Source organism: Pseudopodoces humilis, chromosome 10 (genome assembly GCF_049639895.1).
Source record: "Pseudopodoces humilis isolate 2021_Gansu_Grassland_sample_001 chromosome 10, ASM4963989v1, whole genome shotgun sequence".
NCBI classification, from domain to species: Eukaryota; Metazoa; Chordata; class Aves; order Passeriformes; family Paridae; genus Pseudopodoces; species Pseudopodoces humilis.
This window is the reverse complement of record NC_142209.1, coordinates 26,316,891-26,336,000: the sequence shown is the minus strand read 5'-3', so window position 1 is coordinate 26,336,000 and position 19,110 is coordinate 26,316,891. Positions and strand designations below refer to the sequence as shown.

The window sequence follows — 19,110 nt, the reverse complement described above, 5'->3', positions numbered from 1 at the left end:
GCTGTTCCTGAGACTTCTGGGGAAATAAAATGTGCAATTAGAGCTCTTTGATTACCTGAAGGAAGTTCAACACTTCACAAATTAGTGCTCCAAACTGAAATACTACTGGAAAATTTTAGTTTGCTTCCTAAGAAATATTCCAACATGTTTTGATGAAGAATCTGCAAAACAATTTTGGATGTTTATTTCAATTAATTTCAGTGTATACCAATCCCAGTGAAAACAGCTGTTAAAATCTAAATTTCCCTAAAAAAGTAAATTCTTTATTAACTCCATCTTTTGTTAGAAAAATTTCCCATGAAAATAATTTCAAGATTCAAAAGAATCTTCTGAGGAAAGAGAAGTGGGGAGAATGATAAATTAAGAAAAATACAACACAAATGCCAGATTTTATTGAGGTACTGCATTCACATTTGTTTGTGCATTGAACAGTCACATTTGGCAAAAGACAACCATGTTCAAGACATGAAGACACCACACTGAGATGGCACACAGGGAAAGCTTAAAATAAAGCTGGGTCAACATGGTGTGCCAAATTCTGCTCTGCTTGACAACTGTGTTATCTCACTGGATTTGCACAGGATAGAGACAACAACTTGCATGAAAATGACTGACAGCAGTAGCTGATATGCAAATCAAAACACACAACTTCTCAGTACAGCAACCGTACACAAACATCCTGGCACAGCTTCAGATTGGCCTCTGGTTATCGAGAGTGGTTGTAAGAGCCAGGAAACACCTCTGGAAGAGTGAATTGGGTTCTCGTGGCTTACAGTCACAGTCTATCCTTGTGGCTTAGGAAATCTCTTGAAGTCACGTGGCTCTGCCAACAGCTTGTTTTGGCGGGGCCTTTGTGGAGGATGCAGCTCTGTATCTGCAAAATACCAATAACAGTTACGAGTTAGACTGAACAGGGGAAGATTTTTTCCCTACAAAAAAATCCAGAAGAAACCACACAGCTCAATCCATTTCACTGGCATTACTTCTTTCCAAGTATCTCATTACATTCTCAGCCTCTATCATGTGAAGAACTGCACCCCTAAAGGGAATTACTACAGCTATGAAACACCAAGTGCCTCCTCTGGAGGTGTTTGTGGATGGGTAGCTTTGCTGCTGCTTCCCTACTGGGCAAATGAGGGCTTCCCCTTGCATGTGATAAAGGCCCCCACAGTGGTGCTGAAACTGAAAAAAAAAAGGTTTTGTAGACAAAGACAATCATCCATACAACATTTCAATGCAGTGCCCCTTGGAGAATGTACCACTAGTATCTACATCAAACTATGCATTTAATTTCTTTTTAATGATAGACATGCTAGACATATTCACAATGTGTGCCTTTAACCCTGAAAGACACCAGAATATATTCCAAATTACACTTGAGGAATTTCTATACAAATAAATTGCTCTACTGCTCATTAAAGCATATTGATTCTGAGGTAAAACACAACAGCTGTTGGTACAGATGGGTTTAGAAGCAAATGCTTGTCTGGATATGCAAAAAAATGGACATGAACTGAAGTCTGGCTGGACAATTTCAACTAACTCAGCTACTGACAGAAGTTCTGAAGCATGAAATCTTGGACTCAAGGCAGATGGCAACTAGCAACAAGAGCATCCTAACCAGCAAAGAACATCACTTCAGTACTGGTTCACTGAATGATGCTCATCTGAGATACCACTGATACTTTTTGTAGATTCTAGATTATTTTCTATTGAAGACTCTGAGGATGGTTACACATTCCTGATGAACTTAAATGAAAACCTGAGACATACATGTAAACTTAGATTTGTACCATTCCCCAGCATTGCCATCTGGCTGACAGCAGCATGCCCTGGCAGCTGAAGAGGCAAACCCCACCCTGAGGTGTGCCAACCACCAATAAACAACCCGCCCTTCAGAGGAAAGGACTATCCTGTTGTATTGAACCTTGGTACAGCCTCACTGTGAATGCAGGTATGGTTCTGGGTTCCACAATTTAAGAAGAATGTTAAGGTACTCAAAAGCATCCAGAAGAGACCAACAAATATGGAGAAAGGGCTGGAAAGACAGGTGGAAGGAGTGTCCCATGAGCAGTGCCTAAGGACTTTGGGCTTGCCTAGCTCAGGGACAAGGAGGCTCAGGGGTGACCTCAATGCTCTGTCCAGCTTCCTGAGGAGGGGAATGTGGAGAGAATGGTGGCCCTGGCACAGCTTTCCCAGAGAAGCTGTGGATGCCCCATTCCTGGAAGTGTTCAAGGCCAGGTGGGATGGAGCTCTGAGCAACCTGGTCTACTGGAAGGTGTCCTTGCCCAAGACAGCAGAATTGGAACTAGATGATCCTGAAGGTCCCTTCCAACCCAAACCATGTTGTGATTCTCTGATCTCTTTTCCCTGGTATCCAGTGAAAGGGTGCACGGGGATGGTTCAAAGGTACACCAGGGGAGGTTTAGACTGGACATGAGGAAGCATTTCTTTCTTATTTAGTCAGCTTCTTTAGTTATACTTGAGGATTTGGTTTCTCCTGTTTAATTACAGTACTTTAATTTTCATTGCATTTCACTTCTTTTTTTTTTTTATTTCAGAACATTTCCTGAGGGCACTGAGATAATTCTGAAAGGTAGTTTTAGCCCCAGAGTCTTGCAACCCTTCTCAGGGTGGTGTCATTCAAAAATTTTATTCATGTGCTCTTCAGTCCTTCAGCCAAGCTCTTACTACTTATCTGGGATAATGTACCAGACACTTCCCAAGACATCCTTCTTCCCTCCAAAAATGTGCTTGAGAATGAGTCACTGAAAATTTCTCTTTGACTGCATTTTCGTAATGATCTGTAATCACAACCACTTGTTCCCACTTATCTGATAGGCAAAATTACCTTGACAAAGAGAAAAATTAGACTGATCTGTTTTCACAAAATGTGTGTCAGATTTTTCTTGTGCACAGCTCAACTATTTAATAATTTAATGTATTATCATTCTAAATTAGAAGCAATGCTTCATCTGCCTAGTTCCTCTCCATTCCCTTTGTAAAGCTAAGAGCTGTGTTTGCCCTTTTGCTGGAAAAGAGCAGGCAAACAAGTTTGAATTGTATGCTGAACTACACCAGGCACAAGGTAAAGACGCTAATTAAAACTCAGTGAATTTGGCAGATGAAATATGCCTGCTAAAGGAAATCTAATTGGCACCTGTAGCTTTCTCCCAGCAGTAGAAATTTGTAGCCACTGATGGACTCTGGCTTAATACTGCACTGTGAAATGGCTCCCCATGACGGGTGTGGGTATGAAATCTGCAATAAGCACAGGTGAAAAGCAGGGGACAAAAACCACTGAGGACCTGGAATTTCTATCAACACTTAGCCATATTATGTGTTGAAGTTCAAAAAAGATCCTTTCCTCCTTTTCCATTCTGAATCAGGAAGCAAAAAGGTTTACAGACTGAGGACATAGTTTTCCTGGATTTAGCTCCAAACGAGGTCACAAGTATTTTAAGTCTTCACTACAACACCAGCCTCATTTTGGTAACAAAAATGTTGGATAATGCATCCACCAAAAAAGCTTCCAGATTTTTCAGTCTTTATATAATGCATGCATTCAATCCCTACCCGAGTCCTTTGCAGCTGCCTCTCAAGTCTCTCCCTGTAAGCAACAGTGGGTTAGCAGGCACCCTATAAACATCAGCCTGTCTACCACAACAGAAAGGCAGGCAAACAGAAGCATGAGGAAACAGGAGGCTCATGGCCTTCAGAAAGCAATACCACATTCACAGAGCTCAGCTCATCTGAGTACTTGGTGCCTGCCTCGGATATTTTTGGATTTTCTCACTACAGACGGCTTTCTGACTGCAGGATCCATTTTAGTCTTTCCATGGCATTTTTCTCCCACAAGCCATTTCATTTGCAACAGCAGAAAAAAAATGTGTGGAGGTGGTTAGGAGTTTTGAAATTAGTTTTGTTACACTTCAGTATTTTTACAAGAATGAGGAGCCAAAATCAACTTGTTATGCTGCTAAAGAGCTCTAAGAAAGATACATTTGCACTTGGGATGCACAGTGGGGCTTTTTTTAAGGGTACAAGAGAAAACACATGAAAAACAGGGAACTCTTGACTTATTTACTTTCCTGCTCATCTGAAAACAACTGCTGAGCAAACAGGACCACTTATTTCTCTTGTGACAGACATTGCTGATCTGCAGCTATTCTCACATTCTGTGACTGTTCAGCCATGAGCTTTCAACCCCCTGCAGAAAGTAAAATGCATGTTTCATGCCATCTGAAGTCCTTTGCATTATTCATAAAGTCCTCTTAAGTCTGAATCTGTTGTACTGGGGTACATTTTAAACACTATTCTGCATATTCTATGCCATAGGCTGTTAGACCTTTACACATGATTTCAGCAGAAAAAACTTTCTTGCAAGATAACCCTCTCCAGTTCTGTGGCAGAATTTACCTGGCACTAATTCCTGCATCCCCAGGAAGCAATGCAAGACTAAACTGCCCACCAGAAACTTCACTGCTTTCACCCTTTGTCACACACAGGAGTCTTTCTGAAAATTCATCACTAAAAAATTTTTTTTAAATAAGTTACAGTGCTCTGCCTCCTCAGTAAGCTCTGGTGCACCCGGGACAGCTCAGGAAAAGGACAATAACAACATAAGGGGAATATAATCTTGTCTGTCACATAACCATGATGGAGTATTCATGTGCCAGCAAATCTAGAAGGGATTTGTTGGGGAAGGACTCTGTCCAAGTCTCTGCAGATACATCCCTGTGCAAGGACAGGAGCAGAGCAGTGTATAAATAAATCAGAGACGGTTTGCTAGTGCTTTTCAAAAATTTCAAAACTCCCATAAAGAATAATTTTATAAAATCTATGCAAAACAGAGTAGAGAGTATACAAATACAACACAGTAAGATGAAAATAAATGTTCTCACGGTACCTCTTCATAACGTTGATAGAATCCATTCAGTGCCTCTGTCTTTAACATACTGAACTCCCTCTGGCCTCACTGTCTGTAAAACAAAGGCATTTTTAGAAGAATTAACAGCATTATTCTTCCATCAGTTGCAAGCAGTAATACACAGATATACCCACTGCACTAGAAAAACCACAGTTCCTGGAATCTTTTACAATTTTTATAGGATGAGACAGATCAAATCTATTCCACTTTGCATTCCTGGGCCTCGGGGAGGCTGCAATTACTAACTTACTTGTGTTAAAAAGGAATAAACATCAAAGTGAAGAGCAGTTTAAGGTAGCAGCACTATGGTATAAGCTGAGCTTGTAGCAGGAAATCAGAAAGTCTCCTGAAAGAAATTGCATTAGAAATTTCCCATATTCGAGAAAACAGACCAGAAATCTCAAACTTTCATCCCTCTCCAAACATAATCAATCACTGTTGCTTTCACCCAGTGACCCCAAAGCTCTGATTTTGTGTGTGGAGGCTCACAATATTTCTTTGCAAGTCTTACCCATGTTTTATTGAAAGATTAAAGTGATGACAGGAGCACATAAAACTATTTTTAGTTAAGCATTTTACCAGTTTCTTACAAAATCTTTAGTTCTGGCATCTCCCATTTTTTGAGGGTTTGGTTTTGAAGCTTAGTAGCATTAGAATATTGTTGTTCAGAGCACAACTTCATAGGTTAATGTAAGCAATAGGTTAAAATTCTACCAGCTGATACAGACACCTTCTTGGAGCAGAAGGGCAGGAATCTTTTGATTCAGTGCAGATAAATTGAGTTTACCCAGCTGATCAGAGTAACTAAAGCAAAGGCAGCTTGCAGTGGATCACTGCAGGAAGGGAGGAGACAGTCTGCCAGTTTCCACTGATCCCTGCTGACAGCCGAGAAAACAAAGCTCTAGAATAAGACTTTCCTAAATGCACTTTCAACTTCATTTATTTTCTTTCTTACCTGATATTTGTTCTTTCATTCCCTTCCCACTTTCTTCCTTCTGTTTCCAATCCTTATTTTCTGCTACTATGCTTCCCATGATGGTCACCATATGCATGAGTAACAAGTCATATTTGGAGTCTCTCCTCTCTCTTTTCTGCCCTAAATCCCAACCCTGTACACGATTCCCCTTCAGCTAGGCTCCTTCTCCATCTCTCTCCCCAAGCACCAGGCTTCAGCTCCCCAGCCCACCCACAGCCACTGCTCCACTTCCTTGCTCCTCCATCCCCTCCAGCACTGCTGACTCCCTGACCTGCTCCTCTCAACTCCATCAGTCCCATCCCTCTTCCAAAAACTCCAAGGAGCATTCAGCTCCTTGCAGTTTTCTCCTTTATCTGCCAGTTCCAAAGCCTCTCCCTGCTTTATCCTGTCATCTAATTCTCCTTATGGAGCTCATCAATCTTCCTCCCCAGTCTCCCTGTATTTCCCATTACCCTTTAGTTCAACATTGTCTTTGACCTCATTTTTCACTTTCCCAAGTGTGGGGCCAACACAAAGAGACAGAAAAGATAAACTTAACTGGGCAGGGTACTTTTCTCCATGCCAATGTGTGGGGAAGGATTGAAAAACATGTTCCCTATATCCAAAACAGGACAAAAAGTTGACAATGCTAATATTTTAATTTAATAAGAAGCAAAGCAGATTGAGAAAGGGGAATTATTTGTTATTGAAAAGTTTTGAAAGTTGCATTTTATTTTACTTTGTTTGAATTGAAAAAAAATGCAGTTTGGTTTCAAAAATAGGATTTGATAGTTTAGCATTTAAAAACATCTGTACAAGAGTATTTAAGCTAAGATCTTGGTTGAAAACAACAGAGTTATTTCAACTGGGGAAAAAACAAACCCAAAAAGAAGAAAAAAGAATTCTTATCAGTTACAGAGAAAGGCACTTTATTTTTTAAGGCTCCAGCAGCTATGGGTATATTTGTAGCAAAAAACCTGACTCCTAATGAGCTGCAAAAATCTCACTGCTACAAGAAAGTCTGGGAAATTTAAAAGCTAAGGAGTCCAATAAAGACATTTCAAAATTTTATATTTCTAGTGATGTACCCTTCCACTAAATTTGAATTCCCAGCTTTAATTTTCTTCATTTCCTTAAAAAAAAAAAAATATTTTTTTTTCAACAGTTGAGCCCATTTGGCTGATTTTTCCCCATACAGAAATCTGAGGTAGATGACTGGCAAAGATAAAAGTAGCCTAACTGGGGAAAATGTAAAGCCAGCTACAAGAACACCACACAGTTGAAATTACTTCTAAACTTAGAAGACAAAATTATAAATATACACTCCAAAAGCCAAGCAGTGTATCTGAATTCAGACAGCAGCTATCTGCTTTCACAACCAATAGTCAGATAATTGTACTGAGCTAAGAAGGACAATGTGTGAGAGTTTCGTGCTTTTTCATCAAAATACCTGAATATTTCATATATTTGAATCACTCCCCATGAGGAATCTCTAATTAAGGAGAGAAATAGGGACAGGAAAGTCATCTGGCTATTTTTCAAGCTGTGTTTTTCCTTATTATGAAATGAAACCATGAACTTTTGCATATTATGATGTCACTGCTTTGTAAGAACAAGGAATTAATAACTTCTATTAAAGCACATTTTCCCCAGCACTTATGATTAATTTACAAGACCACAATTTTTTCACACTCCAACCTGAAGGTCCCTGCTGTCTGACTCTGAATGCATTACAGAGGTCTTCCTGTGCTAAGTTTTAAGGGAAAAGTATTAGTTACCATCTTAAAATGTAATTTGCTATTCATGCTTTGCAGTGGTATGGAACACTTCATCTCCAGACCTCGCAGAAATACTGGAATACAGAAATACAGAAAACATGTTTAAAAACTGTCTGGGTCACCAGGGTGGAGAGGCTCTCTCCATCTTTTATATCTCTGATGTTAAAGCCCATTCTCAGGGACCAGCAGAGATGATCACTTCTCTTCCATCAGCTGCCTGGTCAAGGCAAGTGTACGTGCACCTTTCCCAGAGTCAAGCTGTGCCTCTGGATTTCCCCTTTTCTGCCTGCTTACCACTCCTATCCTGACAATTAGGCAATATTTACTCAGTCCTCCTTACTTCTTGCACTGTGGGGATGTTCCAGCATTATTCACTCAGCCTTAACAAAACACTTAAAATCCTATGACTTCCTAGCTCCCCATATTTTGAAGGGGATAAACCTTTTGCACAAAGAGAAGTTTTTTTGCTAGAAGAACAAAGCACATGACCAAATTCCCTTTCACCTTGAATAAATAAATCATGTTTGCATATTTAGGACATGGATTTCTTTAAGGCCTTTTTCTTACCACTGTTACATGTCTCCAGCCTTCAAATGGGAGAAACAAAAACATCTACAATGAGATAAATGAAAAATACTTTCTCTTGGAAAGAGTTTAACAAGCAACTGAAATGCAGGATCTCCATCTGTATGTGTTTGCCTGCACATATTGTCTTGCATATTATGGATCAACTCTGCACTCTACAAATAGAAATGTCTAACTCTGGTAACATTTAAGTACTTCTTCCTTGTCTACACCAGTGGCTGAGCTCATTTTTCCTGAAATTCAATGCTCAGATTAAAATGTAAATTTTTGCTAGGGCTAAAACATCCCTAGCTAACTCAAGAAACCAATCTGTAATACTCAGTGCTGATGCTATGGAAGATCTGTGCTGATGCTGTGAAAGACCATTTGTTTAAGGCTAAACAGAGGCAAATTCCAGTTGATATGCCTTTTGTAGAATCAGAAACTTTATAATAAAGGGCTTCATATTTAGTTTATTGTTAGATTTATCATTGATCTTGTAATTATTTCTGTAAAAATTCAACCACCCCGCTTCTGTATTTAGGAGATCTTGGATAAGCCCCCAGAGCAATGACCAGCTTCTGCCATTATGTGAGGTAGGAAAGGCATAAAATAACCAACTGTATGTTTAACGAGATACAAAACTCCAACTGAGATGATGTATTATGGGTGAAATGGAATATAAAAAAAAATACTACTTTCAAAAATGAGTGCTCTCTGAGTGCTCCAGAGATCCAGATGCTGCATAACAACTAAAGTGTGACACAGCCTTCATCTTAAGGCAAAATTATGATAGTTCAGAAAAAGCTGTGTTGAACTAATTTCATATTTAAAATTCACAGTCCTCAGGCCTGCAGTTCTCTGAAGCATCTAAAAACCGTTTTAATTTTTAAATTTGTTCTTATTGCTTATGTATGGTTATCCTGCACTCCCAGAAGAACTAAAAGATGAGGAGAGAGGCTGTTTTTATTTTCCCCAGGGCTGCAAGCAGCTAACCAGCCATCTCATCAGACACTCAGCCCTTGCATTACTTCCATGCAAAAGAAACCCAAATATGACAAAGCCAAGTACTCAAGCTTGTCAGCGAAGTCCTAAAACATTTCCAAAGATCTTTTAACCTTGGCAAAGCAACTGGCTTTCAATTTCCAGCAACCCACCTCACCAACAGCCAAAGCTATGAGAATTTGGATGTGAAATAATTGTCATTCAAAGCAGCCAAAGAAGCAGAATAAAAGCAAAAACTCACTCAAAACCGCGTTTAAATACAAAGGAATTTGTTGAAGCAAAGCTCCAAACCACAAAGGAGGTAGCTGGGAAAAAGCAAAGGTCCCTCAGCTTCCCGGCTTCATAAGGTTTGGAATTGTTACTTGGAATGCCTGCATGAATGCTGGGTTATCAGTGGGATGCTATTCTCCTCCTGATAGGAAGAGAGGAACAACCCTTGCTACCCAAGCAGGATGTGGGTTTGCAGCAGGGTTCAAGTCCGTACAGAAAGATGGAATTGCTTGGCAGCAGTGGTGCAGTAGCACCTGCCTCCTTCCCAGCTCCCCACGTGCCAAACATGTCTGGCACAAAAATAAAAGGTATGAGAAATATAGCACTGCTGTCCTGGCAATGGATTAAGAGCTGGTGCCATAGCAGGAAAACCTGAGGGAAGAAGTTAAACAGCAACACGTTCAAAAATATAACGTCAGTTTATAATTAAAACACAACCATCTTGTAGAAGAGCACAAGAGCATTTTGTTCATCCCACCCAAGAGTTTATTTAGGCAGAACTAGCTAGCAGGTCTTAATTCCACTCTCTCCAGGACAAGTGTGAAGTTTTCAATTTGCAGATTAGTAGCAGTTTGCTGAATGTGTGACTTCAGAAGCTTGCTCACCTCATACAAAGGGAGGGTTTTCAGTTCTGACAGCTCTATGAACCACTTTTAAACCAAAGCCGGCATCTCTGGAGGACAAATTTAGACATAGGAAGCTTGATATGAAATGGACTGTGTCCACATAAGGAGGAGGAGGCTTACTGCTCTATAATAGGCTATAATTACAGTAACTCATTGGTCATTTACTGCCATGCAGGTATAGAAGCATTTTAAAATAACAAGTGAAGAGAAAATTTGAGCTGATGGGACTTTTTTCCAAGAATTATTCCCCTTTTTCAACTTATTGGACTTCCAATGCCTAAATAAGTACAACATTCCTTTTATTTTCTACAACTCTACTGGTTGAACTGCTGAAGCAGTTAATTTAAATATTTAGGAAGTCCAAGACAAAGGGGGAAACTTATAGCACCCCATCTTTCCAAGGAGACTTGCAGTCAGATTTCACAAATGTAGTGAACTGGAGCAGCAGCAGCAGCAGCAATTTTTCCATGTGAGTGGGTTAGTGCTGACTACATGCACTGTTCCTGCAGGCATCTGCCAACACAGTCTGGGTACAAAGGCAGGGACTACTGCTACTGAAACAAAGAGTTTAGACTTCAAAGTCTGGATCCTATGTTGGGAAGAAAGGAAAAAAAAGAATGACCTCTCTCTCTCTGACACAAGAAAATACACTTAAAATCTCTTCTGAGATTTTTATTCTTAAAATAAATCACTACTATATGTTTATGTACTCTTGACAGGAAATCCAGAGCAACTAAGTCAGTAAGTCTCTTCCTGGTAAAGAGGCTAATCTATCCTCACTCAGTATTGCAAATGTTTACATTATTCCTACTACTAAATAAATATAGTGAGCTTGTGTTAAGTGTTTTGAGTTTGGCACAGATTTCACAAAGCAGGCAAAACAGCAGGACAGCTTGATTATATCTTGACATTCCCATCAGAAAGAAAACACACACTGTTAGATTCCTCCACATTCATTTAAAGACAGAGTAAGGCTTTTCCTCTGCAGGTGATAATGCACATCAATAACAACTGGTCTTACCTGCCGTCTGTAAGCTCAGACCAGTATCCAGTTTGCTGCGTGGCTTGGTGCTGATAAACAAATAACAGAGAACACACACAGTGATGATAAAAGCAAAGAGGACCACTGCTGCTATTGACAGGCCCACGAGTGCTCCAACACTAAGAGAGAAAAACAAAAAAATTAGGTGTACAGACAGCCTGGGGTACCCATTAAAACAACGGTCAAGATGATGTCTGGAGTTTACTTGTACTCAGGCACGGGAGTAACTGTATTGTACCGTAAAGAAGAGTTGAGAGCTCCATACTTCAATTGCATAAATTGCAGTTATTTCACTGCCCTCAGAAGGGTCAATGTCATTACACAGCAGTTGAACTACTGGCCCTCAGTGACATTTCATGCATATTACTCCTGAGTCTGACTTAAAGTGTATTTATGAAAATCAGAAATAACTTTATGCAGTAACTGATATCAGTGAGATCAAAAAGTTCTTCAGTGCACACACAGAAAAGGATTCTAGGGCTCTAGACAACCCAAACAACATGACTGTTAAAGCAGTATTTTCAGTCAGAAATGCCATTTCTATAGTATAAAAAAACATGCAAACCATGCTATTTAATGTTAGCAGCTCTGCAGAGCAGGGTGGAGCACTGTGATCACTATTGTGCCTTTACATTAATGAAATAAAACTCCAATCAAAACTGGAGAAATTCTCCCATGATCTTTGTCACAGTAAAAGGAAAACTAAAGCTGAATTAGTTTACTCAAAATATCAAAACCATCAAAGAAGCAGGAATTAATTACTCTGGAGCCTGAACATACAGTACTATATGTAGATTTTATCAAGGTGCTATCCTGAAGGATAAAAACTACTTTATACATCTCCCATATGCATACAGTGAGACCATATATGTATATACAGAAATCTCTCCTGATTTCCAGCCCTTATTTTCAAGTCCTTTCCTAATATAAAATTCTCATGATGAAATAAAAGGACCCAATATAATACAGTCTAGCTATCATTTCCTACACTCTCCTGGGCCATTTGATGCCTTCTGTGTTCCAGTCCTCTATTCTACAGTACATGACAAAGATCCTGACTTCTGGTGAAATTAAATAGCAGCTTTTTGGTTACAGATGAGGAGTCTGAGAACTGAGAATCCTTATATTAGTACTCTGGTATATTTACAATTTTGACAGATGTCAAAAGGACAGAAGAGAGATGAATGTCTTGAATTCTACAAGCTCCATCCTCTAGTCATAAAAATGCCTTTATATATCACTGCCATCAGGGAGAAGTCAACTCTACTGTGGCCTTGCAGGAAGATGAGAAGAATTGTGCCTTGGGATGTTTTTATGAATTTTACATTCAAGATACTGCAAAGCTTCTCTACAAGCTCCCACAGCACTAGCACACAGATATGTCCACAGGAGAAACTCTTAAAATCAGCAGGATGAGAAGAGCAGATATTGCTATGACTTTCACATGCAGTTTTCATTAATTACTGGTCAGATTCAGTAATGAAGTTTGGGCAACATCTAGCTCTGTGCACAGCTAAAATAATTTGTTATCAGCAAAATGGTTCTAGACAGAATAGCTTTACCCTTCTGAAGATTTTTCATGGTATTTATCATCTGCATTAAATAGGATATCCTTATGTATTTGTGCATATATGCACAAATTAAGCAAATTTTTCCTTATTATTTTTGTCTCAAACAAAACTTGCAGGCAAGCAATATTCTGCTTACTATGGAATCTGAATATGACCTACACTCAGAGATCTCACCTGGGTTCTGGCCTTATTTTTGCATTTTTACTTGGAACACCTTGACCCAAATTGACAAAATAGGAGAAATACACATTACAAAAGACAGAATAGCCATAGAACCATGTGATACAAACAAGGCTCTTCAGAAAGTTATTTGTCCTTTTTTGACAGTACAAGCCTTATTGTAAGATTCCATTTAAATTCCAGTCTGCAGTGCAGGACTAAGGAGGTTGCTCATTATTATCCAAACATTAAGCAGAGTCAGCTGCCCTAAAGCCAAACAGATCAAGTACATATTAATGATTATACATTTTCCTATTCAGACATCTGCTACTTCTTGGTTGTAGCTCTCCTCCATGCAGTTGTAGAAGATGACATGAACAATACAGTTGTGTATTACATAGCACAATGCATCTTCAGTATCACTACACAACTTCTGTAAGATATTTTGGGAGTTACAAAAGGCAAAGCCAAGAAAAACATGAGGAACTCTCCAGGTCAAAGACTCATCATAGGCTATATGCTACAAGAAATGTTTCTTATGCTCCAGCAGCAACTTGAGAAGATCTCACCCGTATCACAAAAACAAATAGAAACTCTGATTCTACTTCCTGAATGAATCAGGAATCAGGACAATTTGTACTCACTCTTTTTAAACACACAATGTTTCGATACCAGATTGTTCTCAAACTGCTGAAGCCGTCAACCCACAGAAAAGGTATAATTAAGTTCTATAAGATTAATTTTGGTTAAGGTTTGGGGATGGAGGGCTGTTTCTTAATTTATCTAATTCAGAGAAATTTAATATGTCTTCCACAGCTCTGAATACTGACGTTTCTTAACCAGAACACAATCTTTTCCTTCTTTTTTTTACTAGCTAAAGCTGGTATCAGAAACAAAATACCAAATAACTATGGTCACTGACCACTTTAACAATTACACTCTGAAAATAAAGTCAATCTTACACCATGTCCTCTAGATTCTACAGCAATTTCCATGGTGCTGTATATCTGCTTTAAAAAGCCCTTGCTAAAAGCATTTTGCCACCTTCCATTCTTTACATTAAACACTGTCTGAGGGCCATCCAGCTGTCACATGGTAACAGTCTACAGGTCTCAGGGTGTGTCTTTGAGATCAGTCTTCTGACAGTAGAGACACTAAACAAGCAAACTAAAAAGTCCCTCTTGCCCACAGCTGTGGCCTCATTAGTGACCAAAACCTCCTGCATTAACAACCCACTCAAACCCCTGACATGGGCAATGTTAAGTTTGGTAGGAGATCCAAACAGAACTCTCCCAAGTAATTTTCCACATAAAGACAGAGGCATACCACACATTTCCCTGCTGTTACACTGAGTGCCACATCCAGGCCTGCAGCACAGACAAAGGCTTCACTCAGCAGAGGGGCTCTGCTCTGCCAGCAGCCTCCCCAGGGCTCCCCAGGCTGTGTCCAGAGAGCTGCTGAGTGGGTCCATCGACTTGACTGTTAGTGGATGCTCAGCATCACACACCTACAGTTCTTTTTAGTTCATAAAATAAGGCCATCCACACACTCAAAAGCCAGGGAATATTTAAATATTGGCTAAGCAGAGGCAGCATTGCCCACTGATACACTAAAAGGAACTCATGAGTCACCCGGATCCGAGTAAATCAAATGTTCCCAATGCCATTGTTGCAGTGATGTGTTGTTCACAGTATTTGCAAAGCACACAGATAAATATTCTCAAGAGACTGGAAGAATGGGCATAGGGAAACAAAAGACTTGCTATTTCGGAAAGCCAAAACAGATGCCTGGAGGTCGTTACAGCCAAGCAAAGCTTGGCCTCAGTATTAGGCCACCATGGCTCCATGGGTATTGATTAAGAAGGCATTTTGAGTAAAATCTATACATGGCTTGACAGAATTTTAATCAAATATGTATTATTGCATGCAACTTAAAAGACACTGCTTTGGAATGGATATTAGAAATCTATTTGATACTGAAAGAGGCCATTATAAAAAAAACTTCACAGAAGAGTGACAAAAATAAACAAAAATTTTTAGAACAAAGAGAAACAAAAAGGCTTACTGAACATAACTGCTGCAGTTCAGTACAAATACCACATGTTCAGCATTTCTCCCCTTCCACTCAGCTTGGGAGGTAAAGCAGATGTGATAACTGCATGTGCATGCACAGCACACTGCTCTGGAGGCTGAGCTGCTCAGTGTTTGGCTCATTGGTGTTTTATAGCTTCTGTGTTTTGTGGATTCAAAAGCTGAATAACCTCCTGATGAATTCTACCTTTTCTTAATGTTGCCTTCCCTGCTCCATGGGCTCCTCCACAGCAGGAAAAACACAAGTGAAATGTGCAACAGTTTACTGAAATTCTACCTGGTGTGCCATCAAATGGAAGTAATCCCTGAGATATCACCAACCACTTGTGGTGCAGTCAGTCACTGCTTTTCAAATATCTGGGGGAAGTCAAACAAATGAAGATTTAGGAAAAGAACCCCAAAGTTCTGGAGTATAGCAAAACCTAAAACAGTTCCCCCATCAGAACCTCTGAGTCCTTTCCCTTCCATTTCCAGACTTACCTTGGCTGGTTTGCCTAACTCTTGTTTACCTTTAAATCTTAAGGGTCTCAAGTCTTAAAAGTATGTCCTCAAAGGCTGAAAGAAGCATTTTAAGGATTATTTCATCATATGGCTGTTACCAACCAGTATCAGTAACAGTCTAGTGATCACCAAAACATTCTAAGAGTCCAGAAAATGTTATTTTTATGTTTTCCTTAAACTCCTAATTGAACTGTCACATGAAAATGTACACAGTTTTCAAAATTATGTAATATTCTAATGTTTCCAGTGTGTTAATAACTAAAAATTATTCAATTTGTTACTGAAAACACTTATAGGAAATGGTTCAATTCTAACCACTCAATAACTATGCTTAGAGAAGTCAGTTGTATTTATTCATCATTTTCTACAATGAATATAGCCATTTATGGGAGAAGTTAAGCACAACCAAAACTCCATAAATGGCAATTTCCATGAGTCCTTTTAGCAGCTTAGGGATCTGTAGAAAGAAGAAAAAAATTCCATAATTTTCACAGTTTGGGCCCGAATTTCTGACTTAGGTGAAGGCTACACAGTCACTTCTTAGACCCTACAAAATCTTTTTAAAGGAAGAGCTTCCAGAGAGGTATTTCATTAAAGCCTCTCCTGGAATTCAGTTCTTGGAGGTAGTTTTTGAAAAGATCAAGCTTTAAGAGTCTTCACTACGACATCCAGATGAGATGTCGTGATGCAATGTTAACTTATTCCTTCGGTTCTTCTAACATCTTGAGAAGGTTTACTGTGATTGAAACAGTCAAAGGCTATGCAAAAATATAACATTTTAACATAAAAATCTACTCAAAAGTATGAGTATTTGCTAGCAGAAGTGTAAAAAAGGACACTTGGAGATGTCTTCTCACATCAGAGAAGCCAAGTAATTGTGTGTCATTACATGTCACAGTGGTGGATGGCTGGGAGATCCCCACAATCAATCCACTCTTTGCACCAGAAAAAGTAGATTTTAAGTAATAATACTTTAAGTATTAGAGCACATAAATTAAAATAGTAAGTCCACAGTACTGGATAGCATTAACTCACAAGCCCTGAGGGGAATTCACTTGTGGAACTGCAGAGCTGCTGGCCAAGGTGCTGAGGGTGTCTGGTTGCACAGTGCTGAATCTGAGCCTGGCTATGACAACCAAGCTCACCCTCCCCAAATATGAGGGACAGGTCCTTTGATGGTAAAACCTCTACACCCAACCACCTTGTTACCATGCTCTACCCACAGGGAGCTGCTGGCACTTGCAGCTTCCTGACATAAAATCCTTAATGAAAGGATCAGCATTAGGATGAGGAGAAAACACTGCCTTGCTAACCTGCTGGAGTTTATGAAGGCATAATAATTTATATTAGTTTATAATAGGCATATATATAGTTTATAATAGGCAGATGGATAGAGGAACCCAGCAGAAAGAGTAAGATGTCTCAACAAGCCTTTGGACAAAGCCCTGCCCTGGAAGTGGGGTCAAGAAGACTGAACTTATACAGGATTAGGGAAAGATTTTGCTACAAATTTAAGGCTGCTTAAAAGCATAAGGAGCAAAGTGCAAGGCTTAAGTGGTCTCTTTTCAGTGTAAAGAAAGGTCACCAAGACTGATTTTTATTCATATCTTCATTTGTGACCTGGTGAAGAAGGAAATCTGAGTTTCTGATGACCTTAAGCCCTACAAGCAATCAAATGCTGAGGGCAAGGAACACTACAAGACTTGCAGAAAACTGAGTGAACAGACAAAAGTGATGTACATAAGTTTCAGTGTACATAATGTAATGTATAAAGAACAAAACCAAGCCTACATAGCAATAAACTTAGAACAGGCAGCTCTGAAAGTTTAAGAGTCTTCACTGACAGCTCACTGAAATAATGGAATCTATGTGAACTGGCAAAGACATCAACAACACACTGGCCACCAACAGAATGGATTTTGAGAGCGAGACTGGAGGCAACATTTGGCCACTCTGTAGAACCTTGCCACACCCACTCTTTGGGCATGCAGCTCCAGATTATGCACCTCCAAGACGAGCCCTGTGGAGTGAAAAACAGTATGGATGAGATGCAACCAAAACGATCAGCGTGACATAGCATCTACCTCAGCGATAATCCAAAAGCTGTTCTGTTTGGAAAGGTGAAAGCTGAAAATAGATGCACCAAATGCTCAAAACGTTTTAAACACTGTGCATAAACTGACCCTGCAATTGCTGTTCACCAAATCTTGAAATCCTAATACTAGAGGGCACTCAGGAAAAGTAGTAGGGATAAAACAGATAAAAGGATCTATCTTCAAACAGCAGGTAGTAACTGCTGTGGCCAGGGCTCTACAAGCAGACGGTAGAAGGAAGCCCAGAAGGGGATTTGACAACATCAAGGATAATAGCAAGTCCGTAAGAAACATAGTGGAAGCCCCATGCAGAGGTGTACTAACATCCTGACACGGCCAGCGTGGATGCTGTGGAGCCCGAAGGGAATCAAGCACAGAGAGCATCCGGGCTGGCTGAGCGCAGCTCTCCCTGCCGCTGCTGGAGATCCAGCCAGAGCCACGCGGATCTCTGCACTATCCCGGGAGAGCACTGGGCTCATTATCTGCCCCTTCCAAGTGGAAAGTTACGTAGTGCTTTATTTTACATGTAAAAGTAGCTCAAGTCACTGGGAACTTTATGGCACGCAGCACCTTACGTGCTCAGGCCCCGAGACAGCCGCTCCCCTCACGCCCAAAGGGCGGGAGACGCTCCGGATGCTCTGCCAGAGGCACCGAGCATTTTCCAGCGCTTCCTTATCAAGACCACGAGTTATTTCCTTCAAAAACTAACCTGGCACGAGAAAGTGTCTCTCTGGACTGAAGATGCAGCTCTATCGCTACTCTCGGTGGGACAAAGGCAGCCTGAAAGTGCCCGGCTACAAGTACCTCACAGACACGCACCCGAGCAGAGCTCGGGCGAACACGGGTCTCCCGCCCGGAGCCTCTACCCAAGCAGGCACCGCCGCTCCCCTACCTGAGCCACCACATGTAGCTGTGCTCGTAGGGGAAGAAGCTGTGGGGATCATCGCAGCAGTACTTGACGTCCTGGAAGCCGCAGCAGAACACGGCGCGGGCGTCGCCGCCCGCCCGCGGGCAGCTGAACCCGCTCACCAGCACCTTGTCGGCGTTGAGGTAACTGCTGCACTCGGCGCTCATGGCGCGCCCGCCCGCCCGCTGCCCGCCCGATGCCTCGGCTCGGCGGCACCCGGGCGGGAGGGGAGGCGAGGCGAGGCGAGGCGAGGCGGCTGTGGCGGGCGGAGCCGGGCGGGCAGGGGGGCTGCGCTGGCGGCGGGGACCGCCGCGCCCACTGGCCCCGGGGCCGCCACAGGGCGGGGAGTGGCGGGAGAAGCCCGCGCCCTCAGGGCAGGCAGGGAGGGCGGGAGAGCGCCCTGAGGGGCCGGCCCGCTCCGGGCAGCGATTTCAAAGGTTGGAGCACGGCTGTACCTCAGCCTGGGTCCCATGTCGAGGAGAGCTTCCAGGGGTCCGTCCTTACCCATAACCTGGGTGGGGTCTCAGGGCAGGCAAAACAGGGAGAGCATGGAGAGGGATCACACTTCTGTAGGACTCAGGCCCCCTTGGCTTGATGAAGGGGGGAAAGCTCCAGCTCA

At 41.2% G+C, this 19,110-nt stretch overlaps 1 protein-coding gene across 1 annotated transcript; it reads right to left on the bottom strand.

Moving 5' to 3' along the window:
- Positions 1–355: 355 nt before the first annotated feature.
- Positions 356–18,676, bottom strand: SHISAL2A (shisa like 2A). Its single transcript, XM_005521163.2, has 4 exons — positions 18,477–18,676; positions 11,150–11,289; positions 4,910–4,982; positions 356–874 (listed from the first exon to the last, which is right to left on the bottom strand). The coding sequence occupies exons 1-3, from the start codon at positions 18,656–18,658 to the stop codon at positions 4,951–4,953; spliced, it is 354 nt and encodes a 117-aa protein (XP_005521220.1). The 5' UTR covers positions 18,659–18,676; the 3' UTR covers positions 356–874; positions 4,910–4,950.
- Positions 18,677–19,110: the final 434 nt, after the last annotated feature.

Coding starts and splice junctions, on each gene's coding strand:
- SHISAL2A (XM_005521163.2), bottom strand. CDS start 18,658: ATGAGCGCCGAGTGCAGCAGTTACCTCAACGCCGACAAGGTGCTGGTG. Junction 11,290..18,476: donor AGCTACATGTGGTGGCTCAG/GTAGGGGAGCGG, acceptor TTTCTCTCTTAG/TGTTGGAGCACTCGTGGGCC. Junction 4,983..11,149: donor TCTGAGCTTACAGACGGCAG/GTAAGACCAGTT, acceptor TTTGTTTTACAG/ACAGTGAGGCCAGAGGGAGT.